The following is a 19,012-nucleotide window of genomic DNA, read 5'->3' as shown; positions in this document are numbered from 1 at the left end:
CCTCCCTTCACGCTGCAGCTCTCCCCTCCCAGCTCCCCCTGTCCTCCAGCCTCCGCCCGCATTGCCCCACTGAAACATGCCTGTGAGGCGCGAAGGCTTCCTCCACGTCAAATCGCAGTGGCTTGTCGTCCTTGATCCCGCTGGGCCCTCCTGTTCCGCCCGATGCTTCCACCCGGGACCTGCTGGTGGGAGGAGCTCAGGCTTGTGTCCATGGCCCGTGTTAGAACCTGGCTTACGCTCTTGGGAGGTGGATGGTCTTGGGGCAGTGCTTCCCCTCCTCCGGCCTCAGTTTCCTCGTCTGTAACATGAGATGGTGACCGAGCCTGCCTCGTGGAGTGACAGTCCTCCCCCGTGCTCTGACCTCCTCACCACGCCCTGTCCTGCACTGCCACATGTGTGTTACTGCAGACGCCTGACCCTTAACCATAGGGTACTGTCAGCCCCGGCCTTGAGTCTTCTTCCCCGCAGAGGTTGGCTTTGCATTTTTCCCCGTTTGTGACTGGCATGAATTGAACCCCCCCCACCCCCCATCACATGCATCCCGCCCTCTGCAGTGTGAGTGTAAAGGGAGACGGTAGCTTTAACCTAGTTACAGACTTCCTGATCACTTTACTGGCACAGTATTAGTCTTGTAGTTAATTCCTGGGCTTTGAAGGAGTTCTGTTGTATTTATTTTCAGTCTGATGTATCCTCTGATTTTTACAGCAAAGGGAATGCTGTCGATGCAGGTAGCAGAGGGTAGTGTCTGCCTTCTTTTAGAGCCCAAGCCGTTGCCACCTCAGGGTTGAAGGCACCGTGGGCACAGCAGGACGGATCCTCTGGTGACGACCCTGTTGTTTTGGATAAAATCCTGTCTTAAGAAGCATTATTTTACTCTTCAGTTTTCATAATCATTTTTTCTGTGTACGATTGAACTTCTACAAATTTCCCCCTCTGATCTTCCGATCAAATAAACGATGAAGCAGCTGCCTTTTGAAACCAGTTACTAGGATTCACCATCTGACATTGATTTTCAGGCTTCGGCATTTTCCGTGTGGGTTGGGTCCATCCCTGGTGCAGATGCCGCGCCGCCGTCTGCCCAGGCACACCTGGGACTTTTAGGGTCAGAAATGATTCATTATTACCAGAGGCTCTTCCGTCAGGAAAGAGGTGTGGCAGCCACCGCAGCCCCCACCAGCCTCCCAGCCGGGTCCCCAGGAGGCAGCCGAGGGCAGGGGGCTCCCAGGCACTGGCGTGCAGAGTGTTGTGAGTTTCAGGGTGGGTTTCCCCCCATCCCTTGGCAAACTGCTGTATCATACACCTCATTTGCCATCAGAGTATGAGTGTGTTTCATTCTTTTCTTTCCGTGAAAACAACACAGAACAAAGCCTCACTTTTAAAAATGCCATGATATTTTGCCACCGTTATGAAAATCTGCCAGCAGCGTGTCTAATCTTGCGGTGCATAGAGTATCAAAACAGGCGCTATTGAAGGGATTGTACTTCTCTTAATACAAAAATGTCAGTTCCGCACTCTCGGAACCAGCTGCCATCTCTTCCCAAATGGAGAAGGAAAAAAGAAATAATAATAAAGTTTCCTTTCTCCCCCCCCCCCCCCCCCCACTATCACTGCTCCTCAGGCCTGACCTTCAGAGGAAGAAGACCCAGAGTAAGCAGCGCCTGGCTGAAATCTTGCGTTCCGAATATGCCAGCGGGATGGAGACCGGCGGTGCCAAGGTCAGAAAGCAGAACACGCGCGGGGGGCCGGCCAGCCAGCCCCGCGGCGCCGCCCGTACCCCGGGCCCAGCCTCGGCCGAGGGAACAGATTAAACACCCACCTCCCTCCCGCCCCCAGGCCTCCCGGAGGGACGGGGAGCCGTCCCAGAAAGTATGTTAACCTCTGCCTGCACAGGACGGGGCCTCCGGGTGGGCCCTGGAGTGGGCGTCCTGTTCGCATCAGGAGCCCCGTGAGAGCTGAGGGTGCCACCGCCACCCCCTGCAGACCCCTGTCCCTCTGGGGGCAGGGGTCAGCAGAAGGTGGATTAGCTGATTACCCTGCCTTGTTTAAGACCCCTCTCAGATGTATTCCATCACTGCCCGTAGATCACATGAGCACTTAATCACTTAATGTAAATCCTGACGTCCTGCGGCACCCACCTGGAGGGGATCCTGCCTGGTGATGCCGTTCTGAAGAAGTTTCACCATTCACTTTAAGCTGCCCTCTACACGTATGTTAGCCTGAATTTTGTAAAACAGGATTTTAAAAACTGGAATTGGTAAAGAGAAAAGACTATCAGATCCTTTTCTTGATGTATACAAATGCTTTATTAAAAAGGACCAAATGAGCTTTTGGTGTGGGTCACAAATGCCTCCGGGTCTCAGTTCCCGCGTATGCAAGCAGCTCTGAGCGCCCACGTCACACTCTCCTGCGATGCTCTGTCCTTCTTGTCAAGGGGAAAACGTACTTTCTTGGGACTAATTGATTTACTGTTGCCTTTTTCTAGTTTGCCTTTGAAGTCAAAAGGCACCGCTGCCCTGAGCGTTCTCTTCCATCTTGCGCTCCAGAAAGGCGCGGGGTCTGTACTGCAGCCCGGGCCACAGCAGCCCCTCCCCCGTTGTGTTTTCTGGGAGGTCTGAAGGAGAACACCCCCGGGGCGTATTGATTTCCCAATAAATGTAAGATTTGGGCAGGGTAACTCCAGTGGCCCAGGAGAGGGGGAGAGCAGAGCCTCCTGGCCCCTCCTGTCCTCGGGCAGTGCTCTCTCCACCTCTCCTCTTGTTCTCAGCCCCCATTCTCTGAAGTTACTAGCACGAGTGTGGAGGCCCCCCTAACGCCTCCAGAGCCACGTGAGCTCAAGGGCCCGGCGAGGATGGTGAGTGTTACACAGGCAGGCGGTCTGCGGGGGCCATGGGGAGCCTGGAGGCCTGGCTCCATCCTTCAGGTGTAAGGTGAACGTGGATGGACATCCCACCAGAAGGGACGTGTCCTGAAGGTGAGGGTGAGTCTCATAAGCCCTGGCCCACCAGTGCAGGGAAAATGTGGCCTCAGAGACTTGGCTGTCATATCGGAATTAATAGGGATCTTTGGTGAAATCTGTAACAATGATAATAAATAAATACACCTGCAGCACATGCCATACTGACTCGGGGTGAATCTGCCACCTACTTTTTGTTTCCATATGTAAGAGTCCGCAAGACTGGGATGAGAAAAGGGGGGATCAAACTTTGTCAACAAAACCCAGCTGTCTGAGAGAGGGTTAATGCCAGTGATCTGGAATGATCAAAGAGAAACCCTGCTTTCCTTGCCTCCCCCCACGCAAAATACTCTTTCCATGAAAAGAGGAATCTGCCCTGGGAGCGGGCAGAAGTGCCAGGACCCTGCAAAGCGTTTAAGTGACTGTAATTCTGAGATCTAGACTTCCTCTTCATGTGCTGAGACTGAAGTGAAGGTTTCTTGCCATGGGTGCTGTCCGGGCCTGTTTCTAAGTAGAATCAATACATTACCCCCAGTTAATAAAGAAACATGGATTTAGCAGCTTTAAGGTTAATATTATCTAAATTTAAATAACCTTAAAATAAATCTCTTTCTCTCTTATTATGGCTCTTGACAGATTATACATTTCAGGCATCAATTAGGGAAAGCTTTAGCCTAATTCCACTGTACATATCCTAATTTTGTGTGTATTTCTAATCTTGCTTCTTTTTCTAATTTCCCAAACTTACCTCTTTCTCTGTCTCATAAACCTGATCCCCATATTTAGAAGTCAGAGAATCTGGACATTTCATGGAATGTTGCAGCCTAAAGCTTTTTTCCCTCATGGGCTTGTAAAATGCTCTTTTTTAATCCCAGACATCTTCATGTTTGGAACCCTATGGGCTGCGCATCTTCACAGGGCCCCCCATTCTCACGCACTAAAGGGCAGAGAGCCCTCAGTGAGTGAGTAAGGAAGGCCGCGCTGATGCAACGCAAGCGACATTTTCTACTTTCAGAGAAGCAGAGCCAACTGACTCTCAGCAAAGGACATTCTGACAAAGCCTGGTGGATTCCTTTGATTTTTTTTTTCTCCCCCCTGTGGTGAAGGGAGGCGAGATTTAGGGAAGACAGAGGAGTCAATGAGAGCCCCTTAAGGCAGGTGTATCCAAGCCGCTAGCACCCTTGGTATTTAACATTTGAGGCCTTCAATGGAAAGTCAGCGGAAGCCATTAGAATCCAACCGTCACTTCCAGGAGACAGAAATTTAAGGCTCCCTCCACCCCCCCACTGGAGAAGTTGCCCTCCTTGCAAAGGGCGCTCCACTGGTCTTGTTAAATTGCCTGCATGACCACGACACCTTATCTCTTAATCTGCTCCACCAGAGGAGAGGTTCAGAGCAAAGCCTTTCAGCGTGGAGGCGGCCGAGCACCCCTTAAAATCAGCTCGACTTCTCAAACAGGCTCAGAAGCCTCACAACAAGACTGCGAGGGGATCTCAGCTTCTTTCCAGCTCTGCTGCCCCCGGAGTCTAGGTTTCCGGGGGCGGGGGGGGGGTCAGTAGAGGTGCCAAGACGCTGCTTTCTCAGTGCCTCTCCTGTTGTCTTGCCTGCTGGGGGGCTCGCACATTCATTCTTTTTTTTTCTATCCTAAGGGAGAGTTCACCCAGCCCCCAGGGTTGGGAACAGAGAAACCGTTTTAGCCTTCTAAATGGATGAAAACCGAAGCCCACCTCACTGCAGAGGTTGTAAAGTTATTATTACAGATGGGAAGTGCAGGACAGTTTAAAATACTGTAATTATAAACTTGTCGGGGAGCCTTGTTCTTCATTAGTGTAAGATATGAAATCAGCTCGGAGGTACAAGGACAATTACATAGTGGGAATGTGTCTGTGGTTTACACGGCCGCTGTGTAAATGTAAGGTGGTTGCTCCAGTCTCTCTCCTTCTCTTGCACAAAATGAAAAGCACACCAGTGCAAGTTGTCCTTTGATAGATTTTTAATATGATTTTAAAGAGTTTTGTTTGGTCTCATTCTTATTCAATGAGATTAATTTAAAGCACTTATCCCCTGGGTTTAAGTCAATCCATGTAGGATTTGGGCAGGGTGTGTTGCATGGGGGTGGGGGGGGGGAGGGTTTGTTTGCAGGAGGCTGTGAGAGACTTCTTTCCCACTTCATTAACCCTGAGTTGGGGACAGTCCCCCCCTTGCCCCCTCCTCCAGCCAGAGCTGAGGATTTACCAACCCCCATTCACATGCAAAAGAACTCGAAAGCCGAGGGGCTCCTTGACTTAATTAGCTGCTGTGCATTTGGCAAAATTAGAATAATACCCTCAGCACCCTAGGAGAGAAAAGGGGTGGCGAGAGGGTGCTGGCGGGGAGGCGGGAGGAAACTGTAGCAGAGGCCAGCGGAGGGGAGTCCAGAGTGGAATCCGAACCCCACTCCTCCTCCACCAGGCAGTCCTTTCCTGGAACAGTCGGCCACAAACGGAGCGGGGCTGGGCTTGCCAGGCCCCCAAACTTCCCAGCTCCAGGCGCCTCCGGGGAGTTTGAGCTGCAGGTGGTGTGTGGGAGGGGACCACCTGAGCCCACCTCCCCTGTGAGCTGCGGGGCCCCAGGAGGTGACCTTGGCCCTTTGAACGGGAAAGTGAAGTCGAGTCTGGCTGGAGACTGAAATCCCTGTCCTGAGACCTGGAGTCAGAGGCTGGGGCCCCAGGGCAGACTTTACCGGGGTTCGGCTTCCCTCTGGGTGGTGTCCCCATCATGGTCGTGGGGTGAAGGGGTAGTGAGAAAATGGGGGAGTCGCATTCCCCAGCGGTCAGGTCCTACCCGGGGCAGGGGCCAGGAGCTTCCTCGCCGGTCGCTGATGCCCGCAGCGGAGGCACAGGGCGGAGGGGCCCACGGGGGGAGCAGCCTCGGAACCCATCTGTCGGCTCCGCGCCCGGCCGGCCGGTCACCAGCTGCTGGCGCCCTTGTTGCGGCCAGATGAGCCGGCTCAGCCAGGGCACCGCATCCCGGCCTGCAGCCGAGCCTGCCCGGGCGCTGACCCCACCCCGGCCCCCGGGACCGGCTGAACAGCGCGGAACCAGATGGAGAGGCTGGAGCAGGTGGGGGAGCCGCGCGCTCGCCTCACTATAGAGATGGGAAGACTGAGGCCCTGAAGGGGGACGCCTGCCCCCAACCTCAGCTCTCAGAAAGAGAGGGAGACGAGTCACAGTGCTTCCTTACTGAGGGTGAAAAGAGCCTGAGTCCCAGAAGCGGGAAAGGAATCTTCCGGAGGAATGGGGAAAGGCGGAGCGCGGACCGACCAACGGAGCGCGCGGACAAGCGCCTGGTCATTTGTAAGAAGTTTATTTTCGACATTTAAAAAACGAGAGAACCCGAGGGGTCTGGCTGTCCCCCAGACGGAGGCTGGACGCGGGGGTTGGGGTGTGGGTGGGCAAGTCCCCTGGCCGCGGCCTGCCCCGCCTGGGAGGGCGGGCGGTGTGTGGGCACAGGCCCCAGACTCACTGATTCACAGACACAGTCACGGGCTGATGGGTCACGAATAAATAACTTTACACTTTGCACACGTATGTACAGCTCTGCTGCCGGCCCTGGCGCGGGACAGGGGGCTCGCACTCCCCTTCTCCTCCGTGTGTCAGGGCTGCGGGGTGAGGGCTCGGTGTACAGCTGGAGCGGGAAGCGGGAGAGCGCTGCAAGGGGGTCGCCCCACCTGCTCCCGGGAGGGGCGAGGGGGCGCGCCGGTGGCGGGGTTGGGGGGATGGGACGTATGTACACCGGCGATGGAAGTGGCTCCCTGATAGAGTGACCGGGAGAGAGGATGGCGGGGAGGATTAGGGGGACTCAGTCCGGGGGTCCGGGCCTTAGAAGACTTGGCATTTGGCCCTTCTGGGGACGCTGGGCCCGACGCCAGGGAGGGCCGGTCGGGGAGCCGCCCCCCGCCCCAGGAAGAGGCGTGAAACCCCGCGCCCTCCCCGAGGTTGGCGGAGGGGGGCCAGTGCGGAGCCCCGGGACGGGGGGCCGGGTGCGCCTGGGCGGGCGGGCCGGCGGGCGGGCGGGCGTTCACCGAGGCTGCGCGGCGCGCGGGAGGACCCCGGCCAGCGGTGGCAGCGGCGGCGGCGGCTCGCTGGCGCCCTGGAGTCCGTGGATGAGGATGCGAGGGACCAGAGGTCTCTGCAGCGCGGGCGGCGGTGCGCTGGGCCCGCGGTACAGATAGAGCGCGGCGCCGGGATCCAGGTTGGAAACCAAACTCTGCGGGTAGAAATAAGGCGACGGGAACATCCGCTGAAGCGCCGAGTAATTGCCCGCCTCGGCCAGCAGCTCCAACCCGACGGCCGTCTGTCGCTTCCACTTAGTCCTAGGGACCGAAATAAACGCGCAAGGCAGGGATCAGGACTGGGGCGCTCGGAGACCCCTGCCCCTCAGAGTGCCTGCCCCGGAGCGCCTGCAGAGAGGCCAGGAGGGAGCCCACTAATTCGTTCATATCACTAAATCACCGGTTGCCGGGCACCGTTTTCGCGTATTAAAGGCATCGATGCTATTAATCTTCCACGAACTTTTCATGACTGTCATCCCCGCTTACAGATAAGAAAACTGAGGAGTGGGTCAGATCTCAGGAAGGCCTAGAAAGAGGAGACCCCGAGTTCCAAGCTAGGCTGTCTTATCCCCAGAGCCTGCGGTCTAAGCTCGCCACACTTCGTGCAGGGCGTCCCACCCAGCCTGGGCGCTTGGAGCGGGATGTCGGAGCTCTCCGCCCCGCGCCCCCGTGCATCGGCCCCCGGGGGAGGCCTTGGAACGAAAGATCACCGTGGAGAGGGCCGCAGGGGGTGCCACGGTCGGTCTGCTCGCGGTGAAATGGGGAGCGGTTGATGCTGCCAGCCGCACCACCGGCCCGGAGGAGACCAGCTTCGCCGCGGGACCACAGTTGGCCGCTTCTGCGGAAGCCCGCGGGCCAGAGACCGCGGCGACCGCAGAGGAAGAGCGCACGGCCGCCTCCGCCGCACCCCGCGCGCAGGTCCGAGGCTTGGGGCCAGCCCCACAGTCTGTCCGGTCCCGAAGCCGGGAGGCCCCAGCCGAGTGCCGGCTGGGGTTGCGGGAAGGCAAGGAAGCGAGGCCACGCTGGTTGCTAGGGCTGCGGCCGGACTCCTAGGTGCACCTGGCCGGTGAGGCAGCCCCACTGAGTCGGACTCAGCCATACCAACCCCCGTTTTCCTGCCTGAATTATTCATCATCATCATAATTGTGTAATTACTGTAACGGGCCTTAATTATTAATGCCCGAAGCAGTAATCGGTATTTATTATTAATGGGGCAGCGTGTTCTGAGCTTGTTTATGGAAAGCAACATTCCAGCCTCCGCTAAGAGTATGCTGGTGACTGTGGGTGTGTTTGTATTAGTGAGTTGTGTCGACATGAGTGTGTGACTGGATTGAGCGTGTGCCTGTGTGTGTGTTTTGTATGCATTTGTGTTTCTCTTCATTCTGTGAATGTCTTGGGAAGGAAGATTAGGAAACACCAGGTTTGAGGCCAGTGCCCAGCACCAATTTTCCAGTCCCCCAGGCCCCAAGGAGCTAGGTCTGGGCCCTTTCCCTCCTTGAGTCTCAGGTACTAGAAAGACTGGGGAGGCCTGAAGAATCCCGGGAAAACTCAGTGCCACCCCCTCTACCCCTAGCAGCTGCCCAGGGCTGGAGGGAGGTGGTAGGACGTGGCCTGGGTGGGCAGGCTTGGACCTCCCATGGTCCACGTGTCCATCTGCCCACCTGATCGAGTCCTGTCTCTATCCATCACTGTGGGCTTTGGGCAAGGCTTTCTCTCTCCGTCCGAGGCCTCACTTTCCCAGTTTCACAGAATGGGGAAAGCGCAGAGGTCCCCAGAATGGGGAAAGCTCAGTCAGACCCGTGTCCCGGCGGGTCCGTGGAGGGGCAGGGAGGAGAGGGGAGGGGGCCTCACCTGCGGTTCTGGTACCAGGTCTTGACCTGCGTGTCGGTGAGGTTGAGCGAGGCTGCGAGCTCCATGCGGTCTTGCACGCTCAGGTACTTCTGTCGCTCGAAGCTGCGCTCCAGCTGTGCCAGCTGGTGGTCCGTGAAGGCCGTGCGCGCCTTGCGTGGCTTTTTCAGGCGCACCGGGGGGCTGTCCCTGGAGCTGGAGATCTCCCGGTCGCCCTCCTCCTTCACTGCAGAGACACAGCTGTGCATCAGGGCCCAGCCTCACCGCCCGCCCACCCTTACGGTCTTGTAAATGTGGCTCCCGGTGGTGGTGGCCCCACTGCACTCGAGCCCCTGGGGCCGCAGCAAAGCTGCTCAGGGCTGAGACCTCCCAGCCCCCAGACCGAGGAGGATGGACACCTCCGAGGAGAAGTAACCCAAAGCCTACAGAGAACTCGACCCAGCTCCCACACTGCACGGGCGCTCCCTGGAGGGATTAGTGGACCGACTGGGTGGATCTGCCAGGGGAGGGGAGCGGTGGGGAGGGGACCCAGGAGTTCTAGCCTGGTGGGCTGCTCCAGTGCGTGCTCCGGGGTTTAGGACTATGCCCCCCGATTCTCTGGCTGCATCTGGGCCAGGAAGAGAGGAAGCTGAGGGCCAGAGTCTGGGGAGAAGAACCTGCGTCGAGGGACAAAAGCCTGTTCACCCTGGAGTGAATGGTGGTCCTGAAGGACACCCACATCTCGCCTGGCCCATGGTTGGGCACGAATCTATAGGGATGGTTCCCCTGTTTCTTAAACTACAAACAGCGCACAGTGCAAAATGCGAACTGCCAGGTGCCCGATCAGGGAGCACAAAGCCGTTTGGAAAAATAAGTGACTCGTTTACCCCTCAGATGCACACAGCTCTGAGGTCCGTGTGTCCTTGTCATTTGCCAAGGTGGCTGCCCTGTGTTTCCCCCGATGGTCGAGACACACCAGCAGGGTCCCCGCTCCCGAGTCACAAGGATGGTACTGGACAATGTGATTTCTTTTTTCCCCAGCACTTTCCTTTGGAGTTGACTGCACCAAAAATGCACACTTGCTGGAGCAAGCTCAAAGACCTCCCTCCTTCTTCCCCTAAAGTGATGATACCACCAGAGACCATCTCCCCAAAATGGACATGGGGCTTCCCTCTCCCTTTTTCTCTATTTTTCCTTTATGTTGAGTTTCATTGAGCATGGCGTTTGCAGTGATTGGGTTCAGCTGAATGCGAGTTAATTTCTGTCTGTAGGAAACAATAATCCGGTTAATTGAGCCAAGAGGGAGCAAGACTTTTCAACCAGAAAGTGGTTCGAGACTGGGAGGGCGCCGGTCACCAGGTACACCCCAGCGGTTGAGGTTGAGCCGGGAGAGCGCTAGGGGGTGAGAAACCGGTGAGAAGCCGGTGAGCAGGGGTCCACGCCTTCCCACTGCCTCCTCCAGACCAGCTCGCTGGCCTCTCCCTGCCCTCCTGGACTCAGGCCACATTGGGGCAAGGGTGCCTCAGAAGATGGGGATCTGTTAGGATGGAGGATCTTTTCTGTCTGTGTCGGAGGATCTTTTCTGTCTATGCCAGGCAGGTAAAGTTTGAGCAAGTTTGAGGAAATGATTATCCAAACCTTTAACCTGATATTGTGGAAACCTTACTTTTTGACCTCATTGTCTGGCCCTATTTGTAAACCTCCCCCCCGCCATTTCTCAGGACTGAGCTCCAAGGTTGGGGGGTGGGGTGGAGGTTGAGTTTGGGGTGTCCAGAAGAACGGGTTGGCTCCTGGGGCTTTTTCTCTAATTCCTCTCTCGGGCGCAGGCTGGAGCCTTCAGATACACACTCGCGGGTGCCCAGCCTCAACCTCCGAAGCAGGCTCAGTCAATCTCAACGCCTGAGAGTTCCAGGCCCCCCGACCCTGCCGGCTGGGAGCACAGTGCCCATTTCGTTTCTCCATGGATATCGGCTCTTGCAAGCCAGAACGTGCGCTGCAGAACACCTGACTTCAAAGCCCGGTTCCGCTTCTTTAAATGTTATGCTGAGGAACCTTTGATACCGGACTCAGGATGGGACTGACCTTCCCTGTGTGCCCTCCTTGGAGGAGGGACTCTTCGCATGGTAGGTGGATAGGGGAGTCGCTTAGCCGCCAACCCCGTGTGTCTGTCTGTCTCTCGGTAAGGTCTCCTGCTTCGGGTCCGCCTTTGAGAAATGCTCCGGAGGCGGTTATTTCTTCTCCTTCTTCACCCGGACTTTGTTGATGCAAAGGTGGGGTACCTAGGGGTGGGGGAGACCTTCCTCTGTCTTCAGCTCCAACCCTATTTAAGTGATATGTGGACAGCCGGCCCTCATCACCACCCCGATCAGATATCATCAGGGACAAGAGAAGAAAATTGATATTCCAATTATCTTAACCGAAACCTTGACTCAAAATCCCACCTATGGGCAAAAAAATAAACAAATAAAGAGACACAAGCCAAACTCTTTCACCAGCACCACGCGGTGCAGGGGGGGCTTGCGACTTATTCTAACTATAAATCTGGGTGTTGTTGAGAATTATAAATAATAAAATATGCTGTTACACATATATATTTACCTTGCCTCCCTTGCTCCCCCTCACTTCCCCACCACACACCTGTCTTTCTCCCAGGCAAGTTTTCCTTGCCTCTCTAAACAGACCTGGGGGGAGGAGCAGGGGTCTCTGGGCCACAGGTGTCTGGACCCCCTTCCTCCAGCTCCAGCCCAACCTGCCCATCTAGCACGGCAGACCCAGGGAGACCTTGGAGTCTCCACTGGTTGCCTGGGGCAGTGGAGGAGGGAATGAGATGTGGAGTGGGGCCTCATATGGGTTTTGGTTTGAGGTCAGGGCATGTCCACAACCCATTCTTGATTGGGAAGAGAGTGTTAAATGAGCCTTCCTAAATTTTTGTGATAACTTAGTGCAAATAAAGGAGAAGGCAATGGCACCCCACTCCAGTACTCTTGCCTGGAAAATCCCATGGATGGAGGAGCCTGGTGGGCTGCAGTCCATGGGGTCGCGAAGAGTCGGACACGACTGAAGCAACTTAGCAGTGCAAATATGGGTCAGGAGATGTAGGGCCCCCAAGACAATATAGAAGTTGGTGTTATAGGGAAGTTTTATCTCATGGAAAGCATTCTGGGAATTAATTATAAGGCTGAAAGAGCTCTGAACAGCCCCTGCCAGCCCTTCATTTTCTACTGGATGGGGACACAGGGCTCTGAAACTCCTTCCCTTCCTGCCTCCTGACTTCTCCCTGAGAAAGAACTTCGTGCCTCTGGCTTCACCAAAGACCTAAAGTCAAGGCAGTGGCCAGGACGAGAAACAAAATTAAGGAATTCCTTCTCTCCTTTCTTCCTTTTTTCCTTTCTTTCTTCTTTCCTTCCTCCTTCCCTCTTTCTTCTTAGTGCTGATCTCAGCTCCCTGGTTAAGACAGGATGGAAAGGAAACTGGAAAGATTAACGGGGTGAAAAAGCAAGTAAAGGGTCCTGCAACCCCAGTATAGGCTGGGTGCTGGGGGATCTCTGGGTCCCACACACACAGCCCGAAGTTGATTGCTCAGTACACTTCAAATGAAATCCAGTGAGAACAGTTGGGTGAGCACAGAGACCTCTGAACGCGATCCCAGCCAGCCAGCCACCTGCCTGACTGCTGTTTCTACTTTTAAGTGAGCATTTCTTTTGCATGATTCCCTGGACCGGATCACACCCGGGGCCAACGGGAGGGAAAGCTGAATTGCCCTCCCCATCTGGATATTCAAATTAAAGGGTGGAAAATTGACTGTTCTCAGCGCTCCAGCGGAAATTTCCTGCTAGGTTTTCCCCCTTATAAAAAAGCATTCGAGCAAGAACCCGTTGGGTCTTCTGTTGCTTCTGCAACGTCTTTTCCCAGAGAGCCACTGGCCTGAGAGGCACTTGCTTCTGCCCACTGGAGGGTTGGTTAGTCCCAGCCGAAGTTTGGAAAGTTTGCTTTGTGTGTTTTCGGGAATCTCTCCTGGGTCGTCACATAGAATTCCTCTCCTCGCTCTCTCTGCTGGACTCTTTGTTGCTCAAAAGCATAACCACGGGGCTAACTGACTGAAAGCTTCAGATGAGACCAGCGGCTCTGCCTGGGCCGGTGGCACTCCGGGTGAGCATGTGCATGTCCCCGCGTGTGTGCACCCCAGTTTTAATGCCGTGTTCAGAAATGGAGCCCCCTCCCCTAGGTTTTCACCTCCCACTTTCTTACCTTTATACTCAGAGTCCGATGAGGCGTTGCTGCCACTTTTGTCCAGCTTGTCTCTAAAGTCCTCCCCAGGCTTGGCCGCAAGACGGCCCCCAGGGTCAGGAGCGGCTGGCTGCCCGCTGCTAGAGTAGGGTGCACAGGCCGCAAGCGGTTTGCAGTCGGCAAGGATGTCCCTGATCAGAAAGGAGGAGGTCACGGTGCGAGACTGGGCTGGGGCCGAGAGCTGCCCAGGTTGCAGGTGGGAGTCCAAACCTGGTCCCGAAGCCCCGCCAGGCCGCGGGGCTCCCGTCTCCAGACAGTCCCTTCCTGGCGAGGCTGGTGAAGAGCAGTCGCTGCTGCTCTCTGAGCGAGGACTCAGCTCCAGGGGAGAGCGGCAGTCCCCGAGTAAGGGGTCCCCCTTGGGAAGGGCGGGGCTGCCCGCTCGGTGGGAGAGAATGGAGTCGATCCCAAAGCCATTGGAGCCTTCCATAGCCAAGCTGCAACCTGTCCTCCCCAAAAGCTCCCCACCCACCCCCAACCCCAGCCGCCGCTGCCCCTGCCCCTAGCTGCGGGCTGGCATGGGGAAGGCGGGCAGGGAGCCTGCGGGCACCTTGGATGGAGTTCAGCCTTGGGGGAGCCCAGGAGCTCTGGGCCAACCTCCTCTGCGCATTAGATCCAAAAGGGCTCAGCGCGTCTTCTGCAGCATCGCGCCGAGCCGCCGAGCCGAGGGGGGGTGGTGGGAGTGTCAGGGAGAAGCGGGAGGGAGGGTGCGCCAAGTTGGGGAGAGCCAAGGGGGAGAAGGACGGCCTGAGCTCCCCTTTGGCACAGAAGAGATGCGAAGACGCTGGAATCTAAATAAAGAAGGGCTTAAAAAAAAAAAAATCCAAGCTGCACGCTTCTTCCAGGCGAGTGGTGGCCGAGGGCAGCGGGGTCAGTACCGCGGATAGCAGCGGGCCCGAGCCGAGCTACCAGCCGAGGGATCGGGGCGCACCTGGCGGCGTCAGCACCGCGGATAGCGGCGGCGGCGGCCCTGGGCGCATGACGCTCCACCTGGCCAGTGAGGTCTTCTCTCCACGCTCCCACCGCTCCGGGGGCCCCGTCAGCACCGTGGACAGCGCCTCCCGGCTCCGCGGTTGCAGCTCTCCGCCCGTCCTCCGCGCGCGCCTTCGCCTCCCCCCCTTCCTTTAAAATATGAACTTGTGTCACTTTTACTTTGGGGCTGGGTTTTTTTTTTTCGGTTTTTTTTTTTTCGTTGTGTTGTGTGTGTGTGTGTGTGTGTGTGTGTGTGTGTGTTTTTTTAAGGGGACTCGCCCACGTGTCCCCGGAGTGATGACGCTGATTGGCTCTGGCCGATTTTGGGGGTGATGTCACGGCTCCGCAAGCCACTGCCCGATTCCTTTCAGTTTGATTAAAAGAGACACTGAATTAATTACAGCACAGACCCAACTGTTTACCGGCGATTTCCACACGGTTTGCTTTCATTAGGCCGGTGATGAGGCTCCTAATGAGGGTGATTAGCCGAGGGGGGTACAGGCGGGCGGGGAGGGGTCCAAAGCCTGGCTGCCGCTGCCTTGGTTTAGGACGTAAGGTTTTTAAGTTTTTCCCCTACACTTTCCCACAGTTATTCAAATTATTCTTCCATCGGGCTGTCAACGATACCTTTTCTACCCCCTCCCTACCTCCCTGCCCGGCCGTTGTTTCTTTCTTTCTTTCTTTTTTTTTTCTTCTTTCCTCTAGCAAGAAAAAGGGACTAAACCCAGCAGAAAAAGAATTGTATGTGTGGAGAAGAGATTTTAATTTGTTGCGTCGTTTTCGGGTATTTCCTTTGGGGTCTACATGTTTTTCGTGAAGGAAAATCTGTAGCCCCCCTTCTCTGACCTCTTTGGACCTGGCGGGCCTGGCAGGGGTGGGGAAAGCTTGGTGTCTGCGCCTGGAAGGAGACAGAACGATGGCTTCACTGTGGGGCGAGGCTGGAAAGCTGGGCAGGTCGGGTCTGGGATGTTAGAGGGACCCCGAGAAATCCGTGTGGCCAGAGAGGGGCCGCGCAAAGGACCCCAACCCAGTCGACAGTCTCTCCTGCGGCGGAGAGTGTCTCGGGGGTCGGGTGTTTCTGTACCTCTAAAGAGTAACCTGCGCGAGCTTCTGAGTGCCAGTGTAGACGTCTGCTAACGACTTCGCATTTCGCAAGCAGCGAAAGCCCGCCCGAGGATTTGTTTTCAAAGCAGGGCTGGAAACACGGTCTTTTGGCTGTGAATAACTCGCCCCCTCCACCCTCCCCAACTCCGTCACGGTGGTACTCCAGCTCTGCTCCTTTCGGAGTTCGGCCTCCCGTGTGGGGCCCAGGGCTGCGGGCAGAACTGAAGCGCGTCTGGGGCCTGGATCCTCTAGAGGCGACGCCAGGGGTGGGCGACCGGCTCTGCGGTCTAAGGGAGGAGGAAAACCAGCCCGCGCGCCTACCAGAGGCGCCCCCCCACCGGCCAGAGGCGCCCTTCACCCGCTTTGCGCCCGGAGCTCAGGCCTTTCCAAGCGGGAGGGCACCCTCCTGGCCCCCCTCCCCTCGGGCCCCAAGAAAATACCCTAGCCCGGCGTCAGACTCAGCATCTAAGATCGCAGCGGAATAGCGAAGCGCCCGAATCCCCCCACACCCGAGACCCGGCCGGGGAAGGCTGGTGCAGCTGGACGGAGCAGAAACTTTCTTCTCCCTCGAGCCAGGCCGGCGGTGGCCTCTCGCCCGGCTCCCCGCGCTCTCCCCCTGAGCCTCCCGGCAGATTGGAAGCGGCCTCGCCGCCGGCCGAGCTGGGGGCGAGGACGGGCGGCTCCCCGGGGACGGCAGGCCCGGCTCGGCTGCAAGCTGTCGGGGGAGGCGGGAGGGCGGGCGCCGAGGGGCCAGGAGCTCACGGGCCCCCGCCCTGGCCCGGCAGCCGCTGCAGCGGGCGCCTCGCGCGCCCGGGCCGAGCCGGATTGCCGGTTTTCGTTTGGTGGACGGGGAGGGGGACATAAATCACGAGGACCCTGGGCTGCCCTCGCCCTTCCCGGCCAGTCCTCGACTTGGGCCTCGCTCCCCCTCCAGGCACCTCCGGAGGCTCCGCTACCCCCTCTACTGCTCACCCCACCCCCGCTCCCAGCCTGCTGCCCGCGCCTCGGGAAGAACCTCATCTCCCCCAGATCCCAGGGTCCCAGCTTGGGTCAGCGGGCCCGTCATCCTGGGCCTGTTAGAGATCTTGACGCCCTGGGCCCGCATCCGCGGCATCCTCTAAGCCGAAAGCAAGTCCGGTCCTGCTCCGCCCGCGGCGGTCCCAGCTGCCCCTGCCTTTGGCGGACTTTTTCTGGCCTTGGAGTCTTACGCTGGGGTTCGGATGCCCGGCCCAGCGAAAGCGATGCCTCCGGCGGTGCAAGGCACTGCGCGGGTATGGGGGATGAGTAGTAAAGGCGGGGGTCAACCTCTTACCTTGGAAAAAAAAAGGCTAAACCCCCACCGCCCCCACCCCCGCCACCTGCTGCAGCCCTAGCCGGCTTCTCTGTGATTCTCCAAGCCCAAAAATACACAGGTTGTTATATTATCATTAGTTTTGAATTATCTAGTATACGGTGATAAAAGCATGCTATGCCATTTATCCCACCTGGAATTTGGATCCAGCCCACTGTTGCTAACATTGTTTTATTCCTATTTGGGGGTTTCCAGCTCCACTACTGTGCCCCCATCTTTTTCTTTTCTCCATCAAGGGGATAGTTCTTGCATCTCAACCTGTCCACAGCCTGAGAGGTGTGTGTGTACCCACCTAGGCTCTTGTTTAGCTGGGAAGAAGTCCAAGAATTGGAACTTTACTAAGGTTCCCGGGACTCCTGGGTGGGTGATCCACCCCTCACTTTGAGAAAGGAGCCTGGTCGATCCTGGAGGGGTGGACGGTTCAACAAAACGGGGTGTGAAACATGGCAGATTAACCTCTGAGAACTTCATTTACACGGCAGGAAACAGACCTTGCTCCCTCTCTGTCCCTTCTGAGCCCCAGCCCTCTACCCAGCTGTCTTGACCCACCTCCTCCACCTAGGGAAGGGAGAGGCTTGGAAGACTCAGGGGAGAAAAGGCAACGGGGGAGATGCAGTCAGATCCAGGACTAGCACCCCCAGACCGCTGTTCTGGGCTCCAACACCTCTTCCCCAGCCTCCTGCCTCTGGTATCCTCTAGCTTCAAATGCTGGCCCCCTGGCCATCCAGCCCTTTGAAATTGCTTTCTTTTAAACCTTCTGTCTCTCTGTGGACCCAGAGCCCTGGAAAATCCCAAACCAAGCACTCACAGGGCAACACCGATGGAGAAGGAGCCATTTCTCTTCTCCAGGGCAAGGAGGCAGCTGCACGGACTGGCCTGTAGAAGGCTGGGGCTCTGGCCCTGCTCCCACTCCGGGCAGCTCCTCTCTCTTGCCTGGACTTTTGCTTTGGTCCAAAGACATTAACATCAGAGGCTTGTAGCAAGAGGCAAGGATGGGAGAGGCCCATGCCGGCTATGAAGTGGCCTATCTATGGACTTCAGGCCCTCTGCCCAGTCGGGGGCTCTGGGCTTGAGTTTGGCTTTGGGTCAGGATGGGGCCTGGGCCTCTGGCTGAGCAATGTTTCTTAGCAACTTCCTTATCCGTAGCCCCACCTGCCTCTCCACTCCACGTCACTCAGTACCCCCAGTCCTGAGCATGGAAAAGGCCTTATTTTGACCAGTTTTGCTCACTGACTTACAGGCAGAGTCACACGGGGAGATGTGCTCAAAGCTTTTCGTAAATGGTCCTCAAGTCTTTTCTTCTTGTGGAAGATTGTAGCTTGAATGCCATCATTCAAGGTTCTGAGTACCTGGAGCCAAGGGCAGTCAGTATACCACCAGTGGAGTGAGGTGGCTGGGGATATGGACTCCAGAACGGGGCAGGCCTAAAGTAGAATCCTGGCCCTAGAGCCCAGGGCTGGGGCCAAGGTGAGGCAAGTGAGGTGAATAACACAAGTCTATTGAACCTGTTGCCATTAAAAAAAAAATATATATATATATATATATATATATATATATATGTATATATATTTGGCTGAGTGGCATGTGGGATCTTAGTTCCCTGACCAGGGATCAAACCCAAGTCCCCTGCATTGGAAGCGCAGAGTTTTAACCACTGGATCACCAAGGAAGTCTGAACCTGTTGCTGTTTTGTCCATCAGGGATTTTTAAATTTTGATTTCAAAATATTGCATTAAAATATTGTCTGTCTTGGTTACCGAGTTTGGCGGAAAGTCAAAAGGTTTGTATCCTAGCCTGGGGTTTGCCTGCCAAACCATGGTCCCAGCCCTGCTCTGAGACCTTGAGCTTTCTCAAGGTCACCTTCTGGGCTGTATGTTTTTCAGCGGAGTTGCCCCCTTCACGTGGTCGTGGTGAGAACTCGGCACTTGGCTCGGATCCTGGAGAACAGTGATTATGCCTTTCATATGACGACTACTAAGAGCGACAGCCAGAGCTTTTCCTCTGGCAGGTTAGGGCCCCCCAGAGAAGTCAGCTCCCAGCCCTGCCCTTTGCCTCAGGCCTTCCTACAGGAACCAGTTTTTAACATGGCGGGGACAAGGGATTTGGGTGATATGGGCCAAGCTTGGGTGCTAATATCTTTCTGCAAACAGATGGGCCGGACAAGGATTTGGACAGTTGGTGGGTTCCAAGGTCATGCTGCTCTCAATCATTTTTGTTGGTTTAGCTCAAAACCCCACGGAGATCCTGAAACCTGAAAGAGAACATATTCTTTCTTTTCCTCTGTTCTTCTCTCCCTCCCTCCTACCTTCCTCTCTCCTCTTACCCTTGCTCCCCTTCTCTTTCTCTTTCCTTCCCTTCTTCCTTCCTCCCCTGGAAATGTGCATTCAGTCCTGCACACTGTGGGCCATGCTCCCTGCTGGCGATGTCA

The 19,012-nt window shown here is 56.3% G+C and overlaps 2 protein-coding genes across 3 annotated transcripts in view; one reads left to right on the top strand and one right to left on the bottom strand.

Annotated features, from left to right (window-relative positions):
* Nucleotides 1–2,323, top strand: part of DDX31 (DEAD-box helicase 31) — a 73,551-nt gene extending 71,228 nt beyond the window's left edge. Inside the window, exons 20-21 of one of the 2 annotated variants that reach the window (XM_044926484.2) lie at nucleotides 1,619–1,715; nucleotides 2,082–2,323. In XM_044926484.2, coding sequence (XP_044782419.1) covers nucleotides 1,619–1,715; nucleotides 2,082–2,090 — 106 coding nt within the window. In that variant the 3' untranslated portion in view covers nucleotides 2,091–2,323. Of the gene's footprint in view, nucleotides 1–1,618 lie in introns of both variants that reach the window. The other variant, XM_006076060.4, reaches the window with a different exon arrangement.
* Nucleotides 2,324–6,529: 4,206 nt separating this feature from the next.
* On the bottom strand, nucleotides 6,530–14,532 carry BARHL1 (BarH like homeobox 1). Its single transcript, XM_006076059.4, has 3 exons — nucleotides 13,122–14,532; nucleotides 8,898–9,120; nucleotides 6,530–7,307 (listed from the first exon to the last, which is right to left on the bottom strand). Exons 1-3 carry the CDS (start codon nucleotides 13,585–13,587, stop codon nucleotides 7,013–7,015), a joined length of 984 nt encoding a protein of 327 aa, XP_006076121.1. The 5' UTR covers nucleotides 13,588–14,532; the 3' UTR covers nucleotides 6,530–7,012.
* Nucleotides 14,533–19,012: the final 4,480 nt, after the last annotated feature.

The sequence above is a fragment of the Bubalus bubalis genome, chromosome 12 (genome assembly GCF_019923935.1).
Source record: "Bubalus bubalis isolate 160015118507 breed Murrah chromosome 12, NDDB_SH_1, whole genome shotgun sequence".
Classification (NCBI taxonomy): domain Eukaryota; kingdom Metazoa; phylum Chordata; class Mammalia; order Artiodactyla; family Bovidae; genus Bubalus; species Bubalus bubalis.
This window is presented reverse-complemented; position numbering and strand designations above follow the sequence as displayed.